The 25,668-nt window shown below is 40.1% G+C and overlaps 1 protein-coding gene across 7 annotated transcripts in view; it reads right to left on the bottom strand.

The window, feature by feature from the left end:
- Window positions 1-25,668, bottom strand: part of Cmpy (crimpy) — a 251,726-nt gene that overhangs the window by 97,295 nt on the left and 128,763 nt on the right. For 6 of the 7 annotated variants that reach the window (XM_071726644.1, XM_071726643.1, XM_071726642.1 and 3 more), the window contains one exon: window positions 1,020-1,154. The exons of the other annotated variant lie outside the window; for it this stretch is intronic. In XM_071726644.1, the coding sequence (XP_071582745.1) occupies window positions 1,020-1,154 (135 nt within the window). The remainder of the gene's footprint in view (window positions 1-1,019; window positions 1,155-25,668) is intronic. 7 annotated transcript variants of the gene reach the window in all.

Consider the following 25,668-nt stretch of genomic DNA (forward strand, 5'->3'; position numbering starts at 1 on the left):
TAGTTATTCTACTTACATAGGATATACAAGGGTTCGATAACTGTACACACCCAGTTCGCATAAATCTGCTGCACTGACAGTGTAACCGATGCATTCTATGGTGAGATACGCGTTTGACGGCAGCTATTCTTACATCGTATACCACGGGTATTATCGACTTCGAAACAAGTTACTATTGTTCGCGTTTATATCAGGAGGGAAGCCATGTAGTTTGCGGCGTCCCGTAAAGTTCGTCGATAGTGTCTAAAATTTCGAAGACGGCTGCGCTCGCGGCTTCCCTAAAATAGCTGATTAAATTAATGAAGCAGAATATTCTGTTTCCCGTCGCCGTCGAACGACTGCACCTTCGCCGGTGAAACTTGTTCGCGACTACGTACTCGTGAGCTGTACGCTCGTTGCCCATTGCTCGCTAAGTCAAATAACAAATATTATTTCCGATACGAGATTATATCTCTACAATATTATTTTCAAGGAAATATTTACTCTTTCAGCAAAGCTCGTTTGTTTCTCTAAACAGTTTACTTTTTTTTTATCTTCAAAAACTTGCATTACCGTTTCATGTTATAAAAGTTCATAATATCTCAATTTGATTGGCAAATATTCAGACATCGATTAATTTCGAACGATATATCTCTTTTAAAATCTTTTCTATTATTTCTCATGTACTACATCTGTCGCGCATCAATGAGTTTTACTCTGGGAAACCGTTTAAAGCGCGACGTTAATTCCCGATCAATTTCAATTACAAGCGGCAGACACGTTGATCGGCGGAAACGTCGTACGTGCGCGAGCAGCGTGATCGGCAGACACGGTAATTATGGAGGAAACACCCGTGAATATAATTTCGAGTCTGCCAGGATAATACGCATCGACGGCTGTTTTCGATCCGGCAATCATCATTTCATTGCGCATCATACTTGTCAAAATTAATAACTATTATATCGGATACGCGTGGTGCAAATTAGACGTAGACGTGGAATGCCGGAGGGTTGACATTAATTCAACAGGTTCTCCCTTACCTGTCCAGCTGGCGATCCGCGTGCTCCTTGTGGACCTCTCGTCGTCCTTCCAGCCGCCGCCGTTCCGTCTCGATTCTTTTCTCTCGCCCACCTGTTCACGATCGCCCCGCGTCGCCGACTCGCCAAACGACGTGCCTGGAATAAATTATTAATCGTATTCCGATCTGTCCTTGCACTTTTCGCCCCAATTGCCTAAGTTTCCGTGGGGATAAACGCGCAACCACCGCGACGGCGATTTAATTAAATGAATGCTCGACCGCGAACTGTCGATTAGACGAAAACGCGAATTATTCTGACTCGCGGCATCGATAGGAAACTAATGAATTACGGCAGAAGATGAACTTTCGCCAAGAAAAAACGAACGTCCCGATATTATACTGCCTGTCGAAATTCTGTAGCACTACGATGAATTTATTATCGATAGCGGTGTGCAAGCGCTACTCATAAAAGGATTGAAGAGTTTTCAGCAGGTTAGCCACTTGAAGGCGTTACGTAAAGATTCTCTCCATATTCTCTCCAGAGTAAAAAAAAAAAGGAGACGGAAATCATCGTAATAAATACATTTATCAGAATTACGCACCACGCGTGTGTAAACGCGAGCGTGTGTGCGTAGCTGTTGGTTATTTAGATTAATTATTCCGACTGCGGTTGTCGAAGCTGGAAAAATTATAAAAGCCACCGATTTATCGCGGGTTAAATCTACGTTTTGCAAAACGCATACATATTCAAAGAGCCGTGAAGCAAGCATCAAAAAAACTTTTTTTATATTTATTACCGCTCCAACATTGAAACATCAAGATAGAGTAACGAACAAATATTAAAAATTATCTCTTCAAAATGGCTAGTTTTACAAACGAGATAAAGCGCTGTTCTGCCTTGTGTTCCAATGTCAATTGATACTGGCTTCACGTAGATAGGTACACCGTATTTATCATCGCTGTATACCTTATGGATACCTATCCGCGTAACTGGCGTAACAGAATAACACGTAGGGACAATATATCGCGTGTTAAATCGCCGCGAGTGCAGTCAGAGCGAGTTCGAATCGAGCGACGCCGACGTAGGTACACGTGGGCTGCATTTCCGTCTCGGAGCAGAACGAGATCGAGATTTATCGTAGTCTAGGTAGCGGAGCCGGCTAGAATTAATGCAGCGTCCCTCGCTTTCCAACCCCCGAGTCATTCTCCGCGGACGAGGTGCTTTATTCTTCGCGCCCGTCCACGTTTTTTCCGTCTGCCGTGCGTGCATTCGATCGCCGTGCAATGATTTAGCGTCGTTACGCAAGCGATTCTACGATAACGGCCGTTGCGCTCGTGTGTAATACCGGTTGCCAATTGCTTGCAACTGAAAACGCCGCTGCGACGAACGTGGGACATTAAATCTCGACGTGGCCGTAACTTTATTACTTCGATACTTTGTTGCCGCGTCGCGTCGGCGCGCGGCGTCGCGTCGGAGAGAAAAATACGGGGCACGAGAGCGAACGGAACAACTCGGTCGACTTTGAAACGCGAACGGTAGCGAAAAAAACGAGGAAGATTAAAATCCTTAACTTAAACTATCTATTTACAATTTGTAAAATGATACTGTTGTATGTAACACAGATAATATAAATAGCATTAAAAAATTGAAATTAATTAGAGATTGTTGCCAATCGAGATCGTACCGAAAGTGAGATTCAGACGAAGAGTTCACGGTATTATCGCGTTCCTATAAACGCACTACTTGCGCGTGTAATTCATCGCCGATGCGTCACGACTTTCAAATAAAACGGCTCTTCTTTGCTAATGGAGTCATGGAGATCGACGTTCAAATGGCGATCAATGATATTTTATTTCGATGATTCAGCCGCCGCGCCGCGCCGACTGGAATTCATCGGTCACGGGGTGGCAAAGCGATATACATTAAATGCACGAGGCTATACGTATACATGTACAGTATTATACGTATACATATACGAGCATTGCACGTACCGTCGAGAAAAATACCCGGCTGCCGGCGAATTTATTTATTCGATAAACGAAGACACAATCGCGCACGACATTGTAACGCGAATTCTTGCCCGTCTGGCGTCGCCGTTCGGCGGAAATGGATGCTGGCGGAAATATCACGGAAGGAAATATCACATAAATGTAACTCAGCTTGCGCGAATAATAATACACTGAAAAATGAAATAAACGAAAGTTTAGTACAACTTTAAAACGAGCAACTTACAAGCCGAAGATATATCTTTCTATGAGATATGATTCTTTATCGCGGATTTCACATTAAACATACGCAATAAACTAAATATTTGGCACAACAATGAACGTTAAGTTTTTATCGCTGCCATATATATCACATTTCACATTTATATTCATATAAGATTACTATTTATTTCCTGCGTAAAATAATTTTCTCGCGTATTTTTTAAATGAATACACGTAAATATTCTCTAAAACAAAAGTTGAGAAACGCTGCTGCTGAAGAATATACATAGCACGCTTCAAAACGGTACAAGCGCGGTGATATTCCAGCAAAATATCAACATTGCGAGTAAAGTAGACCGCTACTAACGCCGGTAGTTGATACCCATAAATCTTCAGGATTTCGCAACGGACAGATTCGGAGCGACGTGATAACATCGGCATGGCGTACGTGCGTGGTTGTGTGAGAGAAGAGATGCACCGTTTACCGTCGCCGCGCCTCCTCACCGATATCTTGGCAAGCGCGAAGTCGAGCGTTTACACCGCGCACCGGCGCGAAAGAATGCGAGGCCGAGGAAAGATCGTCCCGTGTGCGCCAGCGAGGAAGGTGAGGCCAATCTCGTCAGTCAGCTGAGCAAAGATTGACATCACCGCCGCGTGCCGGAGCGCTGATTCACGCGCATTTATTCGGGAAGAAAGTGCTCGAGACTCGAGATAGGGAGATATTATAGGATTTGAGTAGCCTCGACGCGCGTGCGCGACCCGCGGCAGTCCGTAGGTCCGTCAGTCTGTCAATTAAAATACCAGCCCATAGATTACGTCGGCTTTCGAGCGTACGAGGTACGAAAGAGCGTGGCTCTTGTATATTTGCGTAGCCGATTAGTATAGGCGCCCGAGCGGGACGAGATGCGTCGAGTCATCGGTGAATTTAGGCGCCGACGATTGTTTACGAATGTCAGATGCCTATCGCGAACCGTGTAACGACGAAATTTCGACGAATGGACGGTCGTCCTGGGTCGTACGCGCGTGAGAAATATCGGGAAAAAAAGAGAGAGAGAGAGAATGAGAATTTGTTTACCCATGTTAGATATAACACATGTATACAAAATACAAATAACTGTCAATTTTCAACAAACTTCCGACTTTACGCTGTCGATTTCCAAATCGCAAAATGAAATACGAAAATCAATCAGCGAAGAAATTTGTAATGCAAAATCTATAACTACAAGATATCAACTACCGATTATCGCCTTTGACTTTCGCAATTTTTGATAAACTCTTCACCGGCGATGCATAATAGCGAATTAACGTTGCGAACGGCAATATTTTGAACAGGCGCCAATTGTTTAGTGCAACTACGCAAATACGATAACCGCGAATGTTAAATACAAATTAAATGTATATGTGATGTGCAAAGGTTTGAGGTAAGTCATCGCAGACGCCACATTCATAGCTCGTCGCAATAAATGGTGTCATCGTTCTCGTGATTTATTTGTACGATATATTATCATGCACTGGTGCGTTTGCATCCGCAGATGCATGAGCAAACGCGACGCAAAGTCTTACGCGTAAATGTCGCTTACTCGATTGGCAAGCAAGTAGATAAACGAGTTGTTTCTACGAGCAAAAATATACGAGAAAACACAATAAATACTTTGCGCCAATAAATTTTAGGCCTGGTGCGTCGGAATGGGAGATATTTGAAGATCGCGACTTACATTTTGGCACGAACAAATTTGAAGAAGCGTTGTTCCTTAAATCACTTTGCAAGCAATGCAATAAACTTTGCACATCGATATTAATAACGTCGCATAATCCAAACCAATGCGCTATTTATTCCTTGTCTTTATATTCCGTCAGCATTTATCTTTGAACGAGAAGACGATAATAGGACATAAATTTGAATTCGTCTTTTTAAATAATTTAATTTATTTAAGTACGAGCTTTCCTTCTCTGTATTGCAAAGCGTCGATTCGAATGTAGAAGTTTAAATACTCCATGTGTATCAGCGTGATGTGAAAGAAGAGAGAATCACAGGACGATAGATTTAATCTCATACATATTTCCAACGTTGCAGTGCTTGAATTAATTCGTTATGCCGCTATGCGATATACGACGATAAGCGCCCTTTTTTTGCTAACCTTTATCGACGATTAAACTAAAATTCAATTTTCTGTTCTTTGCGGACGCAATTAATCGGAGAGATAACAAGGTTCCGTGACCTTTCTATATTTTTGAGCCGCGGACGCCTCCGCGTTTTTAGATTGAAAATAGACGACAGAAGATAACCACGATTACAGTAAAATATTGCTTACAATCGGGGATCCTCTCGCGAGCGTATTTCCGAACATCCGAATACACGGATTAAGGGCAATCTGGATTATCGGCACAACCAATAAACGTACCATCGATTATCGAGGCGCTCCGTATTTACAAGCGCTCTAGCCGCGTATTAGCATTTAAAACGAGACGTTATAACATAATAGCGTACAGCAATCGATATTGAAAATTGAAAAATATTGATACGGGTATCTCTCTTGTTGATCTCACCTTAAGTGTTAAGTCATCAAGTATCACGTTGTTTGTTAGTATAAATAATATTAGTAAATGAAAACGTTCGACCCCGAGATCTCATTGCATATGCGTTAATGATTAATTAAATGCATTAAAACATTTAAAACACAGATGTGAATTGGTCCGAGATGTGTAAACGAAATTTAATAAAATACAAGCGATCATACCTTACATATATTTCACGATTAAATACAATAAATAATATATAACGTGAGTAACACGTGAACAGAGAGAACTCTGCTTATACGTTAATATAGATTATAGGATAATACAGAATTCTCTAGAAACGGAATGTGCGTACGTATGCACACGTACTTGAATCGTATTGCGATCGCAAGCGATTCAATTCGGCAACTTCATCTTCCGCTTTCCATGAACAACGTCTCCATTTCATTGTCGCGGAACAATGAGTGAACTTTGCCATCTGTCAGCAGAAATAACCGACGACAGTGGCTGGCGTTCGAGAGAATCTTCGTTTTCGAGAAGATCCTCTCGTAGATCTTCACTGACGGTCGCAGTCTTGATTTCATACGAGACGGAAGATCGTTCGCGCTTCCCGAAAAGACTCACGCGACTTACTCGGGTCATGTTCAAGTGACGAGTAGTTCTATCGTAAGGTAGGAAATTGAAGCGATTAGCTTCGCGGCCAGCTAGTAGCTTTCGTGCACCGCAATGTATCGATGTGCGCACAAAATGAATTTTATCGCTTAAACGAAATGTCCTTTGGATCGCGGTTGCGATTCGATTCGGTCAGCACCGCAAGTATTGGAATTCTTTGAGTTTCGCGAAGGATGCAGACTGCACGAATAGCTCGCCTTTAGTGAGAAGCACTGTGCCAAGGCTGCGATTGGTGAAAATATTTTGGCAGATTAGCTTATACTTTAAGACAGCGGAGATTCGCAGGTACAAATCTTTGGGACGTGCCTAATCCCTCGTGAGAATCCCCCGAGTTTCGACGAGGTAGTATAAGCTACTTCATTATTTCATTTTATATATTTCATTCGGCTAATTATAGCGAGACTTATCGTTTTATTAACGCTCCTGAACTCCAAGTAGCAATGCATAGCTGATCCGAGCAAAATATTTGATCGCATTATCGAGTATTATTTCTCATCATCTGAAAGCTCAAAAGCTGCGTCGTATATAATCTTCGGATCTTAAATATTATTAGCCGAGTTGTGCCAAAAATATAACTGCGCACGATTCCCAATCTCATCTCGGGCAATAGGCTTCGACAAACCTCGTTCGTGATGGTTGTCCCCGTTCTATTTTAATCGCGCCAACCTGTTCGATCGCCATATTTCCTCGCGGCCGCACGCCTCGAACGATCTAGTTCTGCTCCGTAAATTAACTCTTAAACAAAGAACAACCCTGAATCATCAATATTGCACGGCACATCGATCAGCGCAATTACTGACAAAACACTATCCCCCGCAGAAAGCGCACTCAGGAGAGCTCAACGGGCACTCGCCGAATCGACCGAAATAAAAATCGCTCAAACAAAAACAAGAAGAAAAACGAATCGGCTTACTGGCGATCTATTTATATCAATGACGGAGGCTACCTGTTCGATTGGAACGTCCTCGCGATAGTTCAACACAGAATCAAATGTTGCAGAACCGTCGACACAATTCCGGAAGACATAGCTCGCGACGTCTTCCCTCCGAGAAAAATGCTTGAAACGTAAGCGATAAATCATCTCAATGTCACTCCACTTTATTCTTATATCCAATCCGCGGGCTGATAGGCCAGTCAAATTAGACAAAAAAAGGCTTTTGCTCGAAAGTGATGCGAACTTTTTTATTCCTTTTTAGGCGTGTTGGGGGTGTTTAGAAAAGCTTATTTCTGAGTTGTCGTGTTATTTGACCCAGAGCTTTTTGAGGGGGGAGGGGAAACCAGAATTTTCGCGGTTTTTTGCATTTATCTCGTTTCGATTAATAGATAGCACTTTTTCGCTCCTGAGAAAGTTGTAGGGCTTGAAAAAACGAAGAAAATGAGCGGTGACTCGTTCCGATTCGTCAAAAATTGAGCCCAGGGGAGCCTCCGGAAGTCGCGCGTGTCGAGCCGAGCGTTCGAAACTCGGCGCGTTTTTCGCTTCTATCTCTTTTCTGATAAATGCTCAATTTTTGACGAATCGGAACGAGTCACCGCTCATTTTCTTCGTTTTTTCAAGCCCTACAACTTTCTCAGGAGCGAAAAAATGCTATCTATTAATCGAAACGAGATAAATGCAAAAAACCGCGAAAATTCTGGTTTCCCCTCCCCCCTCAAAAAGCTCTGGGTCAAATAACACGACAACTCAGAAATAAGCTTTTCTAAACACCCTCAACACGCCTAAAAAGGAATAAAAAAGTTCGCATCACTTTCGACCTCAAATGTCTAATTTGACTGGCCTATGAGTTCGCACGTTGAAATAAAGACGTCAGGTTTGTGTAAAAACGATACGATAAGTAAATAAGCATACTTACGTTCACGAGGAACGTAGTTGCGTGATAAAAAAACAAGCTGGCGCGGTTGCACTCGATCGTTCATAAATCAACTTATCGCCGCGCGCCGTGCAGCTTCCGTTCGCGCGAGACAACCTGTCGCGCTTGAGCGCACTTCCACTCGCGGACTCGCGGTGCGTGCGCTATCGACGCGCGTCGATAGGCGTCGATAGGCGTCGATCGCGATCGGATTTCGCCATGCGTGCGTTACCACCAAAGTATTATCGAGGCGATGAATGAACGAATGTGTGCGCGAGCCTCGCATGACGCATGTGCGTGCGCGAGGAATTGAATGGACGGGCCTGAGACTTGCGTGAGTATTTTGGTGAATGCGTCACGCAGCCCTGGTAACGCACGAGGAATGCGCGATGTGCATCGCCTGCAGAAACAAAATCCACGATGCATCCAGCACGATTCGTTCACCCTGCCGTCGCCGCGCCGCGCCGTCTAACCTGTCGCGCGCAAATTCGATTTCGAAAAAAATATAATAACGCTGTCTCAATACATTCAAGATAAGGTCTTTTCCGGGTTGCGCTGATATTTAAACTAAACACCCCTTTTTACTTGTCGACAATAATATGTGATCGCGTTCAATTGGCTTACATAGTTATACGTATTATCAATAATGGAAAAACTGTCGCGCGATACGATTTTATTTTCCGATGAACAATAATTCACAAATGGCACCTTACTTTACTCTCTTAAACTCACGTCGCAGCGAACTACAAAGACAAAATGAATAAAAAGTGTATATGTCCCTATAAGGATTTTAAAATAATCTAGGAAACTCGTAAAAAAGTGATATTGAAGAAGATTTTCTTTTATCACAAAGTAATATATCATTTAAAGCATTTCATATGTCCAAAAGTATGTCATACATAAAAATGTAATTAATTATAAAAGAATCCATATATAATCATTGTATAATCATTGTAAAAATAACGCAAATTAAATTTAAGCTAAATTTCATGTATTATTTAGAAATATATGTTGCACTAGTATTATATATTCCATTCTATTTTTTGCATTGATACAACTATTTCGATGTCGGAAACCTCACTTTTTTCCAACGATTCCCTTTTTAGCCCTTCGAAATCCCTTGATACCATCGAAATTCGCATCCCGTAAGCTTCAGTAACCCCTTGGAACTCACTTCGCAGAAAAGTGTGCATAGAATAGTGCTACATTCGTGAAACAGTACGATCGTTTCTCGCGCGCTTTATTCGCTTTTCCGCCTTGCTCCCCGTCGCCTCGTTTTTTCGTTTGCCAACTGCTACCTGTCTCGCTGCTACGCCTGGTGCACAGGTCTCTCCTTTATTTTCATTTGCACGTAGCTAAACCGAATTACCTCGGAAACGAGCGCCGTGAAAACGACTGCACGTCGCGTACACGTACAATTAACGAGGTGAATTTGAAAGGGGGTTGAATTTGGAAAAAGGTGACCGGCGTTTGCACCATCAAATCCGTTTTTATCTATTTGTCGATGAATCATGTGACATTTTGTTGCTAGGCGACTGTTGCTTGGCGAGTCGACAATTTCCTTTTTGCAAATATTCTCAAATCTTTTTAATAATTTTAAAACTTATCAATACTTATCAATAAATATTCGAACAGATAATTTGGACGAAAATAACGGTCTGTTCTCTATATTTTATTTCTCCAGTAGGTTTCTTGAATGCAAAGGAATCGCGATTACAGAAATTTTCTTTCGTATAGTACGCGTTGTTAAATTTTATTACATGAAAGAAAATTCGTATCGCGCATGATTATATATATGTATAAGGATCGATCGATTGACATCAATTCCGCAGAATTCTTATGCGTGCCGAATGTTGCTCGACAAGGGACAAAATAACATAGAAAGTGGATCACAATGTAGCTGATTGATAAACAACGATCCACCTGGGAGACCACTCGATGCGGGAAACAAAAAAGGGAATGAAAGCCAAAGCTGGACTTTCGCCTGGCGCGATTCAAATTCTATCTGACGCAGCGCGTGCGTCAGACGTCAAGTTCGACGGGCGCGATATTTTGATGTTTACGGAATGAATGGACAATGGACTATACGCGAAGCGAACAGGTTTATCGGTTAAAAACAAACGTAAAACAAACATCGGATTGCGCGACGCTTGCTTCAGCAACGATTGCTCGATGTTGATCAACCATAGCCCGTCGATATTTGCGTTAGGTGAGCTTTCGTTAGTCTATTCTGTGTCGATAATGACGCACTTTCCCAAAAGTAAATTACATCAATTAATCTTTTATATAAGAAAATCATTATTACATCAAGAAAATTTGACAGCGAGTATAAGATTAGCCTCTCTCAAAACGTATATACATGTATATTCCTGCTATTACTCAACGTGACTAACGCGAGGAATGTTACGATCTGACAGTATAATACCAGGTATAAATCATGATATACACGATTCTAAGACCTGTATGCGTCTACATAACGCGATGTGCGCGCGAAAATAATTAAATCGCAAAAGATAAATTAAACCAAATTGTAAAAGTAGATCATGTGCATACAAAAACTGAGTTTCTCGCGAATCACTATGAGGCGCGCGAACACTTTCCGTAAATTAATAGTACCATCGTGCAGTAAAAATTCATGGGTCGACCTTACGACCTTCTCGTGGAAGGGTTCGTCGCGCCTTTTAGGAGCGTTCCACGCTCCGCCGCGTTTGCATACGGCGACGCGAAACGAATGAACACGGTTCTCATTCGGGCGAGAAAATAAAGTGGCAGTCTGCCAGAGCGGCGCAATTCGCTCTTGCGCTCGCAAGAATTCAATTTTCACACTTTCAATACGCAGATTTCTACAATGCTCTGTGCGTAGGCCGCCCGTCTGAAACGTTTCTCGTCGCGGCTTTCCGTCGAAATGTCCGGAGAAATCAAATTATCGTAATTCAAATTCGAAAAAAAAGCTAATAACGAAAGCACGCAAAGAGAGTGTGGACTGTGTGGAGTGTATGTGATAATTATAGTTTATCATTCAACGCTGAAGTCTCACAATTATTGCAAATATTTTACAAGATAATTGACAACTGATCGATATTAATATCGTCGGATTATATAAATACATGTAGAAATGATATTTGGTTCTTGCATTTTATATTGTGAATCAACAACATTGCTCTCATTAACAATTTATTCTAATGATGTATAAATCCACGTAATTATACTCATCGTTGTTATAAATGTCATAAAGTATATATTTCGTACACAATAAAATAATAGCTCATAGTAAACCGTTTTCATTAAAAATTGCAGTTTAATACAAATCGATATCAGGATGACGCGTGGCTTCGTGTGAGAGTGGTCGATTTGTAGTCGGCGAGTCGGATTCAATCCCAACTCTCATCCTCATACAGGTATACCTCGATAAGAGGTTAAGAGTTAAAGATTATGAGTAAAGGAATATGAGATGAATTGAATTGTTGATACGATAAATTCTCAACATTATCATTCTACGATACGTTTAATTGATATAATATACATTTAATCATAATGGAAATATTATTAATTTATAACTTACATTAATTTATAAATTTAAAAAATAGGTTCTTCAGCAAATCGCGAGAAGATAGATCTTTTATCGATTTAGAGAATGCATGATTATATATGAGCGAAATGGTTTTCTGCAAACGATAAACTTATACAGTTCAATATAAAATCGAAATTGTACACAGTATGTGTGACTGTGCGATCTGCACGTGAGAATAAACCTCATATTTCGCGACGATGATTTCGACAGGAAAATTGTGAACACAGTCCAGTTTTGATTTTCCTTGCACACGATATAGTTCACAAAGGACATATATCTTTCTACGCGACAGACATTTTACACATTTCCAACGAGTACTGCAAGACTGCAACATCATTGATCATATGATGAATATACGCTGAGACATCTCTCGTGAACGATATTTGATCACGGTCGAAATTCTCAGATGAGATATAATCTTGCCTAATTTTTCCCTTTTAATTGTTTAATTTATAATTTCACGTTTAAAGTTGTTTGCAATCTCTAACGAACAAAATTATAGTTTCGAAGGGCATTAGCATTTCGCATCGCGTTACTGGATTGGCGATTCAGTCAGTGTAATTATCACGTACCACGAAGTTTGTTAAAAACCGATAAGGGGATAATAATAGCCCCCGACTAAAATCTGCGCGGACTCGCTTAAGCAACCGGGTCATTCCGTCGCAGCCCCAGTCTGTGCCCTACGGTTAAAGATCGAAAGTTCTATACAGGAAAGCATATATCTCGTGCTTGTACAGCTTTCCATTCTTATTCCATCGAGATTGCCGGCCGTCCGTTCCCTTCACCCTCGCTTCATGCAAGAGTGCCACGGAGTCACGCGATAAGAGCATCGAGGCGCTTAATCGCCCGCGGGATCTAAAGCTTCGGTAATTGGGAAAAGAATTCGAATTACCTCGTGCTTGCGGTGGAACGTTGCGCAATCAGGGCTGGTTTGAAGCCAGCCTTCGGGGGATAGGCGTGTGCGTGTGCGTGTGCGTGTGCGTGTGGCGCGTGTGCGTGTGCGTGTGCGTGTGCGTGTGGCGCGAACGCGCGTATAAATCACGAGGTGTGTCGTAATCGGTCCGCGACGTTGCAATTAAAAATAGAATGCGCATATAACGCATATAAGCGAGCGGCTTTAACGCGCCCATCGAAAGTGTGTCCAGCACGTTAAAAATATACCCCGTGTCGCTGCCACGCGCCCGAATAAATATAACCGAGCGACTTAAATACAAACTGAATTTTATTTTATGAAAAGAAGCTTCGCCGCAGTGGTATACGCGGCGCGCGGCAGAAAACTTTTCGCTAATGCGGTGAAATTATTGGAGCTTCAATATTTGTTTCATGGCATACTTAGTTATAAAGTTGTTATAATTCCTAAGTTTAGCGAACGCGGTCTCACTTCAGTTAACTTAATTAACAATATTATTCTATTATTACAATATTTTATGGCTTTTATGTGTTTAATTGTATACATATTTAATATCGATGGGATCGATCATGCAATCAACCATCGTAAAAATGCAAGACTGTTCACATTCTATAATCAGAAATAGCTTCATAATAAAAGATATATTTTATAATAGTAAATAAATTATACTTTGAAGATAAATAATGAATAGAATATATTCATAAAATATTTTTGCAAAAAAGTGGGGCGATGAGAATTTCTTTGAAAATCGAATTTCTTTGCGATCTCCACACACACACACACACAAGCATGTAAAAATAATCTCTCTCTGAAACATTACTAAGACTCGAATAAAGACGTGTGATGTCCTCGATAACGTAACTTCAATTGCGCTATTTGTGAGTTCTGATATATTTTTCAAGGCTTTATTAAACTGGCAAGCAAATATGCTGCAAATTACATTAATCCATTTTATTACATGAATCGCGGTAACAGTTTTTGCGCATTACTTCATACCAAACCATATGGCAAACTCGACAACGACAACTCCAGTTGTGCACGACCTATAGACATATAATTATGTATTAAAACTGGTTAAGTCATTAAGCATAATTTAATGCAAACCTTAACAAGTTTCAACAACATCGGCCTTTGAATAACTTATTTTCCGTTCGTCATCTTTTCTTCGTAGTAATCTTTTTTTTTCAGTATTAAATAAAAGTGATAAAATTATCGCCTAATTCTGAACATTTTAAGAATTTATAATTTTTTTATAAATTATAAACGCGAGGATGAAATATTTTGCTACTATATATCAAGACATATATATTATTCTCTATTTTTGTTTTCAAGTTTGATTTGTAAAAACGCAAGTATTTGAAATCGATGTTAATCTACACTATGTACATGTTATTCAATATGTTACAGATCACTACGCGTTCCGTTATAACTTTTATAAAAAATTGTATTACGCTTTTTTCTAGGCACAACTTTTTCATGTTCGCTTCTTTTTCTTCTGGAAGTGACACAACGCTGCAGCTCGGACAGCCGCGAGCGAATTTTATTTCTGCTTACGAATTTCTGTTTTATTTTTGGTCCGCCAACAAGCCATCAGCGGATGGGATCCACCTCTTTCTTCTTTCTCCTCTTTTTTCATTATTTTTTTTCTTCAAGCGCACAACACGTATTTCAGACGCGATGACGCGATTGATTTAATTAAAAAATCACGTTGCCGGGCTAATGTCATCGGAAATCGATGATCACAATTGCGCGGGATGCTTGAAAAATTATACGCTTCTCTCTTTCTTTCTCTCTCTCTTTTTTTCTCGATATGGCATTTTTCTAGCATTTGCCCGACGAACGAGTGAACCGCTCGTCGTTATATCGTACAACGACGTCCGGCGAAATCGTTGGGATTCCATTGAGCTTGCCCCGGTAGGTTCATAGGAAGGATATAGAACTGTAGCGGTTGCATAACATGACAGGAATTCGCGGGATACGTTCCCCGCGGATGCACTCGCAATTTTCATGCCATTCGTGAATGCAAGGCGCTCTTTCGATGCGGATATTTTTACCCGCCAGTCTAGACGCTTCAGTTATTGATGTATTTCTCTGCATGTTTAAATAGCGCTGCCTACTGATCTCTGAGTTTATTTTTTTCAATAGGTTATTGCGACAAATACAAGTATCAAGAGCGACAATAGAAAAAGTGAGAGATCGCGTTAATTTTTAATTTCGAATTGTAAACATAATTGTAATTAAATATTTACGTGAGTGTACGCGAAAATCAGATAATTCCGTTCTTAATGAAATTATAGTTTCAACTATTAAAAATTATATAAAACGCAAGATACATACCTATATAATAAAATAGCGCCATAAAATTTCAATTTATTTCCTATATAGATTCCTTCTTAGATTCTTACGATACATCTTTCGTTCTTCCTAAAATGTTGACAATACGAAACTGTTGACGATACGGAACATACGATTGCCGTATCGAACTTTCCAATTAGTCGTCGACATCGGATTTGAGATGGGGAAGTCTGCTTACGAGCGGAAAGTACCTGGCGGAGATTAGAAAAGAGTCCCATTCGTATTGCGAAAAGCGCTTTTGTTTTTAAAACAAACCACTATAGAAAGCAGTCGATCCGCCTTAAAACATGTGCCAATTACGAAACTCCGGCAAAAGAAAAAGGGAGAGAGCAGAAAAGCTTGTGGAAGAAGGAATGGCAAAGAGCTAAATCTATCGATCGCCTGGTTGACTTCCGCTCGAGGGAAGCCGACAGTTTCTCTAAGTATCTAATAGTCGGATTAAGCTCGGCTTTGTCGAGAAGGACCGAGGCATTAAAAGCTAGGTAGGCGTGGGTATCGGGACTCAAAGAAGGTATAGTGCATCGAAAATCGATTGCCGTCTAAACGGCCGTCGTCACTTCTCGTGCTTAAACATAATATAATATACCTCCCATGAACGATAACACTGGCGACGACGTTAAAAATGAGTAAAATGACGCTCCAGCTGAGCGCGTTAATCGAACACGGCAGTCTTCATAAATCAACTCGCTATGCTATCTCTTCGCGTGGATGTGGATGATTGTCTACGTCACATACCGGTAAAAAGGATGTGCATAATCAAGACGACATTAATTTCATGTAAAACTACTTTTTGCAAGCCTTGTGTACGCGATAATATCGCGAAGATAACAGGTGATGGAATCATCGTTGGAGGTCGTGTCACACAGCACGAGATTTTATATACGATAAACTAGAACGAAAGATTCGATATAAATTTCTCTATTAATAAAAATTTAATAAAATAACTGTTATAAAAAATTAACGAGTTTTAAGAACTTCTGTAAAAAAAGCCTAATTTTTTTTTTCTTTATTACTATGATCAATCCTCCATTTGTGAAAACTTAATTTAAGTCTAATCGCTGCAGATATCTATATCTAAAAAAAATTATCTACTTTCCATTTTCGTTTCACTTAAATATCATAAATATATTAAAGACACTTAAAGATAGAAGAAAAAGCGTGCATAGCATGAATCCATTTTCTACGGATATCTCAATTCCTCTCGAACAGGAGGATCTTCGCAGGTAGAGAGGCTTTTTCGCTCAAGGCTCGACACACACTTTCTATAGAGTGTACAAGTTCCCACGTGCCTTCTCTTGAAATTGAACGAGAAATACAGGCAGCGGCGTCGAAGCAAATTCGTTTCCCACTGGACCGTCGTCTATTTGCGGTCAGTTAAAAGGCCACCTTAAATGCATGCTAAAAGTACTACTCTCTACGTGCCTGTTATGTACGTACATGCATGTGTGCCCTACCGAACGAGCAGTAAAACACGAACACGAGTGCAAAAAGCAACGCAAAAGCACGCTGATATGTTCCGGTACCGATGTATATCACGTAGCTATTGCTATTCTAATATTTTATCAGAAATGCGATTTATTTACTAATCCCGAAGCATTCCACGAACTTACTCATGCAGCTATACAATCGCGCAATCTCCCTTCGAGCGTTACGTGCCGTAAATTTTTGTGTGCACAAACGTAGCAATCACTTGGAGTTGTTTCGTATTGCGTATGATGCCATCAGCAACACCCACCGATATATATTCCATATTGCGCGACTACTCGTGCAAAATCGTATTAATTGAAGTTTCCAAGTGAGCGCGAACGTCAATCTTGTCTCGGGAGAACGATTCTCCGCCCTCGGAGACGAATTAACCATAGCGGCACAATTATTGCGAGGAAAACGACGGCGCGGCAGCGATGCGCTTCTCGGATGGAAAGCTACCAATCCGTGAGTTAATTACGACCGGGGATGACGAAGTCCCCCTCTCGATTGCTCGTTAAAGCTTTTGATAGATGGATTAAATCCCCGCTGCGCCTCTACCGGGTTGTTCAAGGATCTTCCCGTCGAAAAGTAGTCAGTCGCGCACATCCCGACATTGAAAGCCGAAAATTGCAGCTAAATAATTCCGATTAATTTTTGCAACGGCCGCGACGTGTGACGTCGAGATGCTTTGCACTTTATTCTGATCGAGCTTCTTTTGCTTGTGTGTGTATTGCGATACGGTTTGACACAACATAAAAATGATCGGCCCGCAGCGACAATTTAATTAATCGCACGCTGTTTAGGTCCTCCTCGATTCGAGGCCCGCGGCATATCTGTCATAAACATTTATATCGTTATGAACGCTATACACGCGCACTTGGCGTTAATTAATTACACTGCTTTGTGCCCACGTAGGGTACGTTAATAAATATGGAAATGTTGAATCTTGTTAAATCGATGCGCAATCAATATTCCATGTAAGTATTATCGAGTTGAAAACATTTCGATATTAATAATAAATTAATAATAAGTATATACGTTTATTTTGTCTATTAGATTCTTGAAATTTTACGGATTATTATCCCCTGACCGATGTTCTAATGCAATATAGGTAACCGAATCGAATAATTCACACGTTCACTATTCATTACTACCAAATTAATATCCAAGTTAACCACGAAATCACTATCAATAGCATATTAGAGTTCAATAATATGACAAAGGGTACATGTAAAATTTACGACCAAACTGATCACTTTGATCTACTTAATATTAAAGCTCTCATCACCATATATTAGTTCATCTGACTCATGTACAATGCATTTCAGACAACTTTTATTAATAAACGAAAAAGCAAAATTGTAAAATAATAAAATTTTGTTTTAAAACGTTGGTTTTTTTATTTTTATGGTCTACTATAAAGATATAATCTACTCGTTAAAAAAGTTCCTTATAATCTATATCTGGCCCTTCATCGATATTGAACGACTTCGCATCAAAATTGAATATACGGTAATTGTAGTTTAGTAGCGAGGATTTTCGCCGAAGACGTTTAGATAACCTTCACTTTCACGATCGCGCAAAGGCCGAAATTTACTACTGTCCCGTTTTGCCATGACACGTTTACGACTCATTCGAACTATCGCGCATCTTCGATGATGGCTTGTTCCGCGCTTTTGCCTGTCGGCGAGAATAACTTTAGCATATCACGCGTTTTACGATCTCTATCTTCTCTCGAATTTTGCGAAAATTTCACGTAGATTAGCGAATGACTGTATTAGGATAATATGCTTTGCTTTTAGGGTATCTTATTTTGCAAACGCTATGAAAGTGGTAAACATGTTTCCCTCATCTTACTTTTTTAAAAACGACTGGTTTGTTAACGTTGATCCGTGCAGGCCAATTAGAGTTTCAATGATTACAAGCGGTACTTGAGCCGCAAATATGAATTCTCTCTCTTCCTTCGTTGTAGTTGACTGCACAGCGTTTGTGCTTCATGCGACAGATCACTTTATGATGTGCATGTCACAAATGACAAACAACGGCCATAAATAGCTCGTCAAGAATTGATAAATCGTATAATATGTATATATAACGACATTGCAACAGTGTAACGATCAGAGCTGACAAAGTGCGCCCACAAAGGCACAATAACCTGTTCTATTATGTCAAAATTTAAAGTTGTGTTAAAGTGACTTTATAAACGTGCTATAAATTAATAATCTAAAATTATTTTAAAAACATAAAAATAGTATTAAAAAATTGTTTTTATTGAAAGCCCTTTTTCGCAAATTAAATTGAATTTTTATTGCATGTCATTTTGAAAGCTATATATATAAACATATTTACTTTCATACAGTACGTTAATAAAAAATGAATGGATATAAGATAATTAAATTTTTTTTCCCAATATAATTCATCCTTTCGTAAATAACAAGATGCACTACGTATGATAGAAGAAAGATTTTACGACTTTTGTGAAAGATTTGTGGTGAATTTGAGAACAGTAATTCTTATCCTCAGTGATAATCGGTCTAAGTTTTACCCCGCGGTAAATGCTGCATAGCTAATACGGCGCGACTCGCTACATTGTGGGAAGTCATATTTATGACTGCAAGTAATTTCCACGAACTGCAATTACAACTTCCAAGTTTGAACGTTGAAATATGTAGTCTTATGAGGTAGTCTTATGAGGTATGGCCATATTGGAAATATAATAGAATTAGTAACATCGCGCGAGCTCGCATCGATCATAATGCGCAGTGAAAAATTAAAAACACGCCAAACACGTAATTGTGAGCTTCGATATCGGAATGAGCCCGCTGACGTACTATTTCAGCGGATTTGCAAGAGATTATAAAGTAATATCAATGTAAAAATTGATGCAGAGATGATTTATACTTAATACGCGATTAAAATTGAACGAAGTCGCTGCAGCATCTCATTATATTAATTGGAGAAGTTTCAACGAAGCCAAACAAGTCAAAAGAGCTCTTACAGATAAATTTGAACCGATAAATTATTGCTTTAATTATTTTCTCTATAAGTGATTTCTTACATACTTGGTTTATAATCGGCAAGAAAGGGAAAGAACATTTTTTGTATAGCTTTATCTTCGCGTAAATTGATGCGAAATGCAACATGCGTCGAGGAAGTTATTCGAGCATAATGAGGCTGAAGGAAAAATCCAACGCTCGCGAATGTTGTCAGTAATATTTTACAATACGCGGGGAATATCTTTTATTTCCGTTTTCCATAGCCGTGCGACATCCTACTTTTCAAACCCTTTTTACCATCTGAAAGGTATCTAGTTAGCTCGTTGCATCGTTGCGCAAACATTCTGTTTGTAAAAAAAGAAACTGCCTGAAAACTCGGAGAAAAAAAGACCGCTCGAATTCGCTCGAGAGTAAAGTTAGTTAATGGTAAAACGAACTCGTTTACGGAATTATAGGTAGCCGGTTCTTTATAGGCGTGGAAAAAGAAGTAGTACTAAAAAGTAAACGAATAAAGTGCAAGAATTATAGATCGAACGATGAATAGCGTTTACTGTGCGTTTTACGAGACAGATAATTGATAGCCTGTGTTGATAATAATTTTAATTTATTCGTAGATATTAATAAAAATTAGGTGTCAATGCGATTGAACTGTATTTATTTCAATGACAAATTCATAATATTGCATGTTAGTTTTAGTTTCGTACTAGAAACAATAATGTAATTAACTCAACGTACTTATTTTGAGACAAATAATTGTTTATTTTAATTAAACTAGTTGATGCTAGATTAATTTAATTCTTTGGAAAGAATTTCTTCTCGGCGATCTTTTAATAAAAACCGTTACTTTAAGAGATCTCAATCCATCGTGAAATTTTTAAGCGCAAAGAGATTTGCAAATGGTAAATAATTTCCTTTGAACTCTCATAAATTCTAAAAAAATACATCATTATCCCGATTTGTATAAAACATAAAAGATCATTATTATGTTATTTACCAGGTACATTATTTATAATATGAAGGGGAGTACATGGGATATACTTCTCGAGAGAAATAAAAAAGTTGCGCAAATTTTATTCGCCGAAGTAATCCGCGTAAATTTAAAATTGCTTTCTGCCGCGTTCTTCGCTTCTTATCGCATCATACCTGCATTCTATCAAAGCGAATTTCTCCCATCCCATCCCCTCTGCCAGGATTGCTTAATCTCCGATTTATCCTGACACAGGAGTAACAAATTTGCCATGCCTGGCAATAACATTGTCGATGCTGGTGATTCCGAAGAAAGGAGCCCAAATCGAATTTTTCGTTGAAACCGGATATACAACGGTAGAGGCGGCAGTGCGGAGATGTCTTTCCGGACTTGAGTCTCGGGTTTCTCTATACGGAAGTCCGAAGAGTGGCTTTCGACGAAGGGATAAAACTTTCGCGATGTCGATTCCGAGGAACCGAAGAGGGACAGGCTCGTTAAACCCAGATCAGTTCTCCGCTCTTATGCCATGCATCCTCCTTTCCCTCACCCAAGTTTGTCCGGTCTTTTATTAATGCGAAACCACTGAGTTTCCGCTTTAGACTTTTCATCCCCGTTTCCAATTCCCTTTCCCTAGCTATCAGAGAAGTTTAGAGTATGTGACGAACGTCTCGAAATTGTGAAATGCAGCAAATATTCTGATCAATAAGTTATCAGATCCCGATAAACTATGCGCAGTGCAGATACAGTCTGAAGGAAGCATTATGTAAAACGAATGCGTGCTTAATTACACATCAACGTAATTGATAATTGAAACATGACATGCTAATGCGCCAACGTAAAATCAAAGTGACTCAATATAAAATCAACTTTTAATATCACAAAGTTTACTTCATTACTGTATCCAAGAAAAATCCGGCAAAATTCATTATATTGGATGACGCGTTGATTCAAACAATATTTAGCTTGAGACTGGAATTGTCTGAAAACAACCCGTAGATCCTTTCTCTTAATGAAGACAGGCGGAATATCGAGGACAATGGCGCACAATCACAAGCGAATCAGAGGGCAGCGACCGGATTTCAGCTAATTAAGCTCAGTAGCGTCAAGCCGTGCCAATAATCGGATAAAACTAGAGTGCCGAAGCGCACGCCGATCGTTTTAAAGCTAGTTTTTCGCGCAGAGAGATCTGTCATTGCGTAAAAAAAACTACGTAATTCGCGGATTGCCGAGCGGACAGCTGCGATTTAATCGGTACGGTTGCCACCGGAAGCACGCCGGAGAGACACTGGAAAATGTAGCGGAACGAGGCTGATGGTGGCTTGGTCAAATGTAAAAATAGAGCTACGTGACTTTAACGAGCACCAGGAATACATGTCAACACGGGCGCGTTACGAGCGCGAGCTCGCACATCGCGTCGTATCGGAAATGACTGATGTATTTATTTTTTCGTACATTAACACACCTCTAACACTCCTTCCTCAAAACAATGTAGTATTTCGTAATACGACATCACTTCAGGCGTCATAGATCTGTCGAGACGCGACGAGGTGATCTCCTTCGAAAATGTTTTACCGGATGCTTTTTAAATAAAAAAAAATCTGTTTTTGCTCGAGAACTAAAGCTCGAAGATTAAATGTAAAAGTAATTCATTTTCAATGATATATCGTTATAGATATAACTGATCGAACTGATAATAGCTGCCCTATAGAGATAAAAATATTTATACGATATTATGACATTCAACAAAGAGGAATGCACGTGCATACAGACCGCAGGTTATTATCTTTCGGCTAGGTCCACGTGTTTATTCTTTCTCGCAACGAAAAACATATCGCCCTTCCTGGTTGATAAATTGAAAACATACAGAATACGTACGTTATGAAACGTAATTCCGACGTGCAGCACAGTAATTGGCACGCGCTGACGCAGTTTGCGTCAGTTTCGCAGGGGAAAACGCAGACAGGGGGGACACAGAGGGGGATATAGGTTTGCACGTTTTGCTTCACGTCTATTTTCGTTCGGCATGCTCGCGTAACCACCCGTTTTAATCGCGCAGCCATTAATAGACACCGCGTACATACGTACGTACGCCACAAGTGCTTCGAGTCGATCAGCTGAGCCAGATTTTACCTTGCGAAAGACCGCGGTCACATTTTCAAACGTCACACCGTTCCTCCAAGCAGTTTTTACTATCGATGGCCTCAACACAAAAATACTGAAACTCGTAACATGATCAGTGCTTACGCTCTGTTTAAGCATCAATTTCGACGTTGTATGCAAAAGCAGAAGATTAAAAAAGTAAAAGAGTATTTGTATTTTAGAAGATACTTTCTCGCAGTTAAAATTTTTTTTGAGATACGTGGTAATTACTTGTTTCTTTACGCGTATCTATTTTCATTAAATTGGAATATTACATGGACTGTAAAAATATAAAAATTAAAGAACATGGCAGTAAAATGTTTAGAAATAACACTTACGTTAAATTTTCCTTAGTATTTAATGATTACGGTCGTCTAGTATTTTTCCTCACCGTGTACTCTGTTCGAAAGGAGATTTGATGCGGCAAGAGACGCTCGTCCGCCATGCCATAATCGAATCAATGCTTAGATAGAAGAGGGAAGCGACGCTAAGTTAGATTGGCGGAGTTACGAGGATCGAATTTGAATTGCTGCCGCGAGTCGGTAAATTTGATCGAGACGATCGATCGGCCGCACGACTCTTGTCGAGCAATGCGATGAGTGTTACTTTGAGCGCTCCCGCACTATATAACAGATTTACAATTATCGAAGAGGAATCCATTAGCGTAGCCGTACAGCGTAGTTATCAGACTGCAGTCACGGAATTACTTTCGGATTAGTCTGACGCGCGCGCGGAATTACACGAGGCTTCGTAATCCCATGGCGTATCCAGACTATCCGGACATTAGATAGATAGTACGATCCTATTGGCTCTTTAATTAAGTTTATACGCGCAAGGAAAATTACATCGCCGTTGAGAGACGCCGAATTAAGCCAATAAAAGAGAAAGTTATTCTCTTTATCTCTATTTGTGCAAAACTAATAATAATGATAATCTTATTTCGTTTTGCAAAATAGTTGTATGTTTCACTGTAAATTATTCTTGACCTTGTTTTAATTCTTCGCATACTGCATACGGATAAATACTGTAATGTACGTAAATAGCGATATGTGTAGCACAACATTCTACAACATTATTTACAAGACACTTGTAAAGTTCGTAAGACCCGAGGCAGAAGATATGAAAAAGAAGCATGAATCAACGGTGACTTTAACGGCGCGAGTCTCGCTCCATCGAAGCAACGTAGCAGCTCGAGATCCCAAGGAGACGAGCAGAATTCGGTATTAGCCGTGCGGCAGCACGCTTTTTGTGTTCGGGGGCTAATGGCGTCTGGCGTACATAAGCCGTAACCATCGATGAGAATAATCTCGTCTGAACCACCCCATCGTCCTCTTTACTCGTCCACGAACCGCGTGCACGCCAAGCAGGAGGGAAAGAAGTGCCCTGTAGAAAATCCAAGATTAGTCGGAGGCTATAGAATGAGAAACGCACGTTTCTCACACGAGAGAAACAGATGAATCGGTTCCATCATCACATTTACCCCGATAAAGAGTATTTTCAAAATACGATGAAAGTCTCTAAGGCTTAACTTTTCGCGGGTATCACATTATACCCTCGTTCCAAATAGTTTTATAACATTAATGCGTAGAGCAGAAAATCGAGTGCATATCAGCGACACTAAAAAACATATATAGAGAGAAAGATACAGCGAGGAAGAAAGGGGAAAAAATATGTCCTTTGTCGACGATCAAATTTCTCATGAATATACATTAAATATCGCGGCTATAGTCGCGTCGATTACCTACAAACGAATAATTATGCGAAGATATAGAAATTCGTCGCGGTCATTGAAAGGGGGTGAAAGATTACTCGTGATTCATTGTTATAGATATTCTGCATTTTGCTTTTGCTTGTATTCGCTGTATCTCACTTTATTTATTCTTATTTTGAATCTTACACGGAAATTGGTTGCAATAAAAGCGATCGGCGCATAACGCTTTCAAATAGTTTTACAACATTTCGATCGAGCCAATTTATCTTCTATATGCAAAACCACTGGCGGCGGAATTCTGCTACCGCGCGACGCGAGTCGATAGGGTTAATCAACTTTTCCCTGACGCTATTAACAGGATGGTGTTACTGTTACGATAACGGACGATAATCCGTCTGTACATTAGCTTCGTTAACGGGAACGATAGCTCCGCCTGCTGGTCCCCAATCGTCGATCAATCGGCGCTGAAAAATAAACGGTCCGTCGCGCGCACATCGATAATCACGTCAATTACAATGACAGCGAATTCGATGTGCAGCCTGTCATCGTATATAGATTTCCCACATTTAATGAACATATTAACGCGATCCTTTTCTCTTTCTCTCTCTCTCTCTCTCTCTTTTATTGTCTCTCTATCGCGAATAAATATTTAACTATAATTCGGCTATAATTCGTACAAAACGACAAGACGCGTCCGCGGAAACAAACGCGGCCGACGTTGCGGTCCTAAAAGCGAACGACCATGTAACGTTTGCTCGAGATTATGCGCATTCGGAACGGAGATTGAGCTGGACCCGTCCGGAAAAAGGGCGCGATGAAACATTGCATCGCTTGCTCTGCCATGCAGCTTATGGTTCGGACTCATCCGTGCCGCAGCTTTCATTCTCTCATCCGTTCGACCAATACGCTCGACAATCTACGGTTTGGTTTTTTTGTTTTGTTTGGTATATACGGAAATTTTTCCGCAACATACATAAATTTGCAAGATACAAATTTTGTTCCTCGGTTGACTGTCGTTTAATTCAAAATATTGAGTAAGGAAGACATGGAACATCATTATGAGTGTCGTTTTTAATAACGCTCCTTGAAAATGCAGGAAGAGCATTTGAAATGCAACCGTTTCTCCTTGTCGTGAGTTAACAAAGCAATGATCGCCTTCGCAGTGATTTTATAAATGTTTGCTCGGTGCAAACAAAAGAAGTATTTTCTCGAGTATAATTAGAGAAATTGTAGTCGAAGTAACGGTAAAGAAAAAGACAAACGGCAAGAGTTCTCGTCAGTGCGAATGAGATACGCCGCGCCGGTCTCATT

The sequence above is a fragment of the Temnothorax nylanderi genome, unplaced genomic scaffold, assembly GCF_030848795.1.
Source record: "Temnothorax nylanderi isolate EJ_2023f unplaced genomic scaffold, tnyl_v1.0 TNYL_tig0010_pilon, whole genome shotgun sequence".
In the NCBI taxonomy this organism is placed as follows: domain Eukaryota; kingdom Metazoa; phylum Arthropoda; class Insecta; order Hymenoptera; family Formicidae; genus Temnothorax; species Temnothorax nylanderi.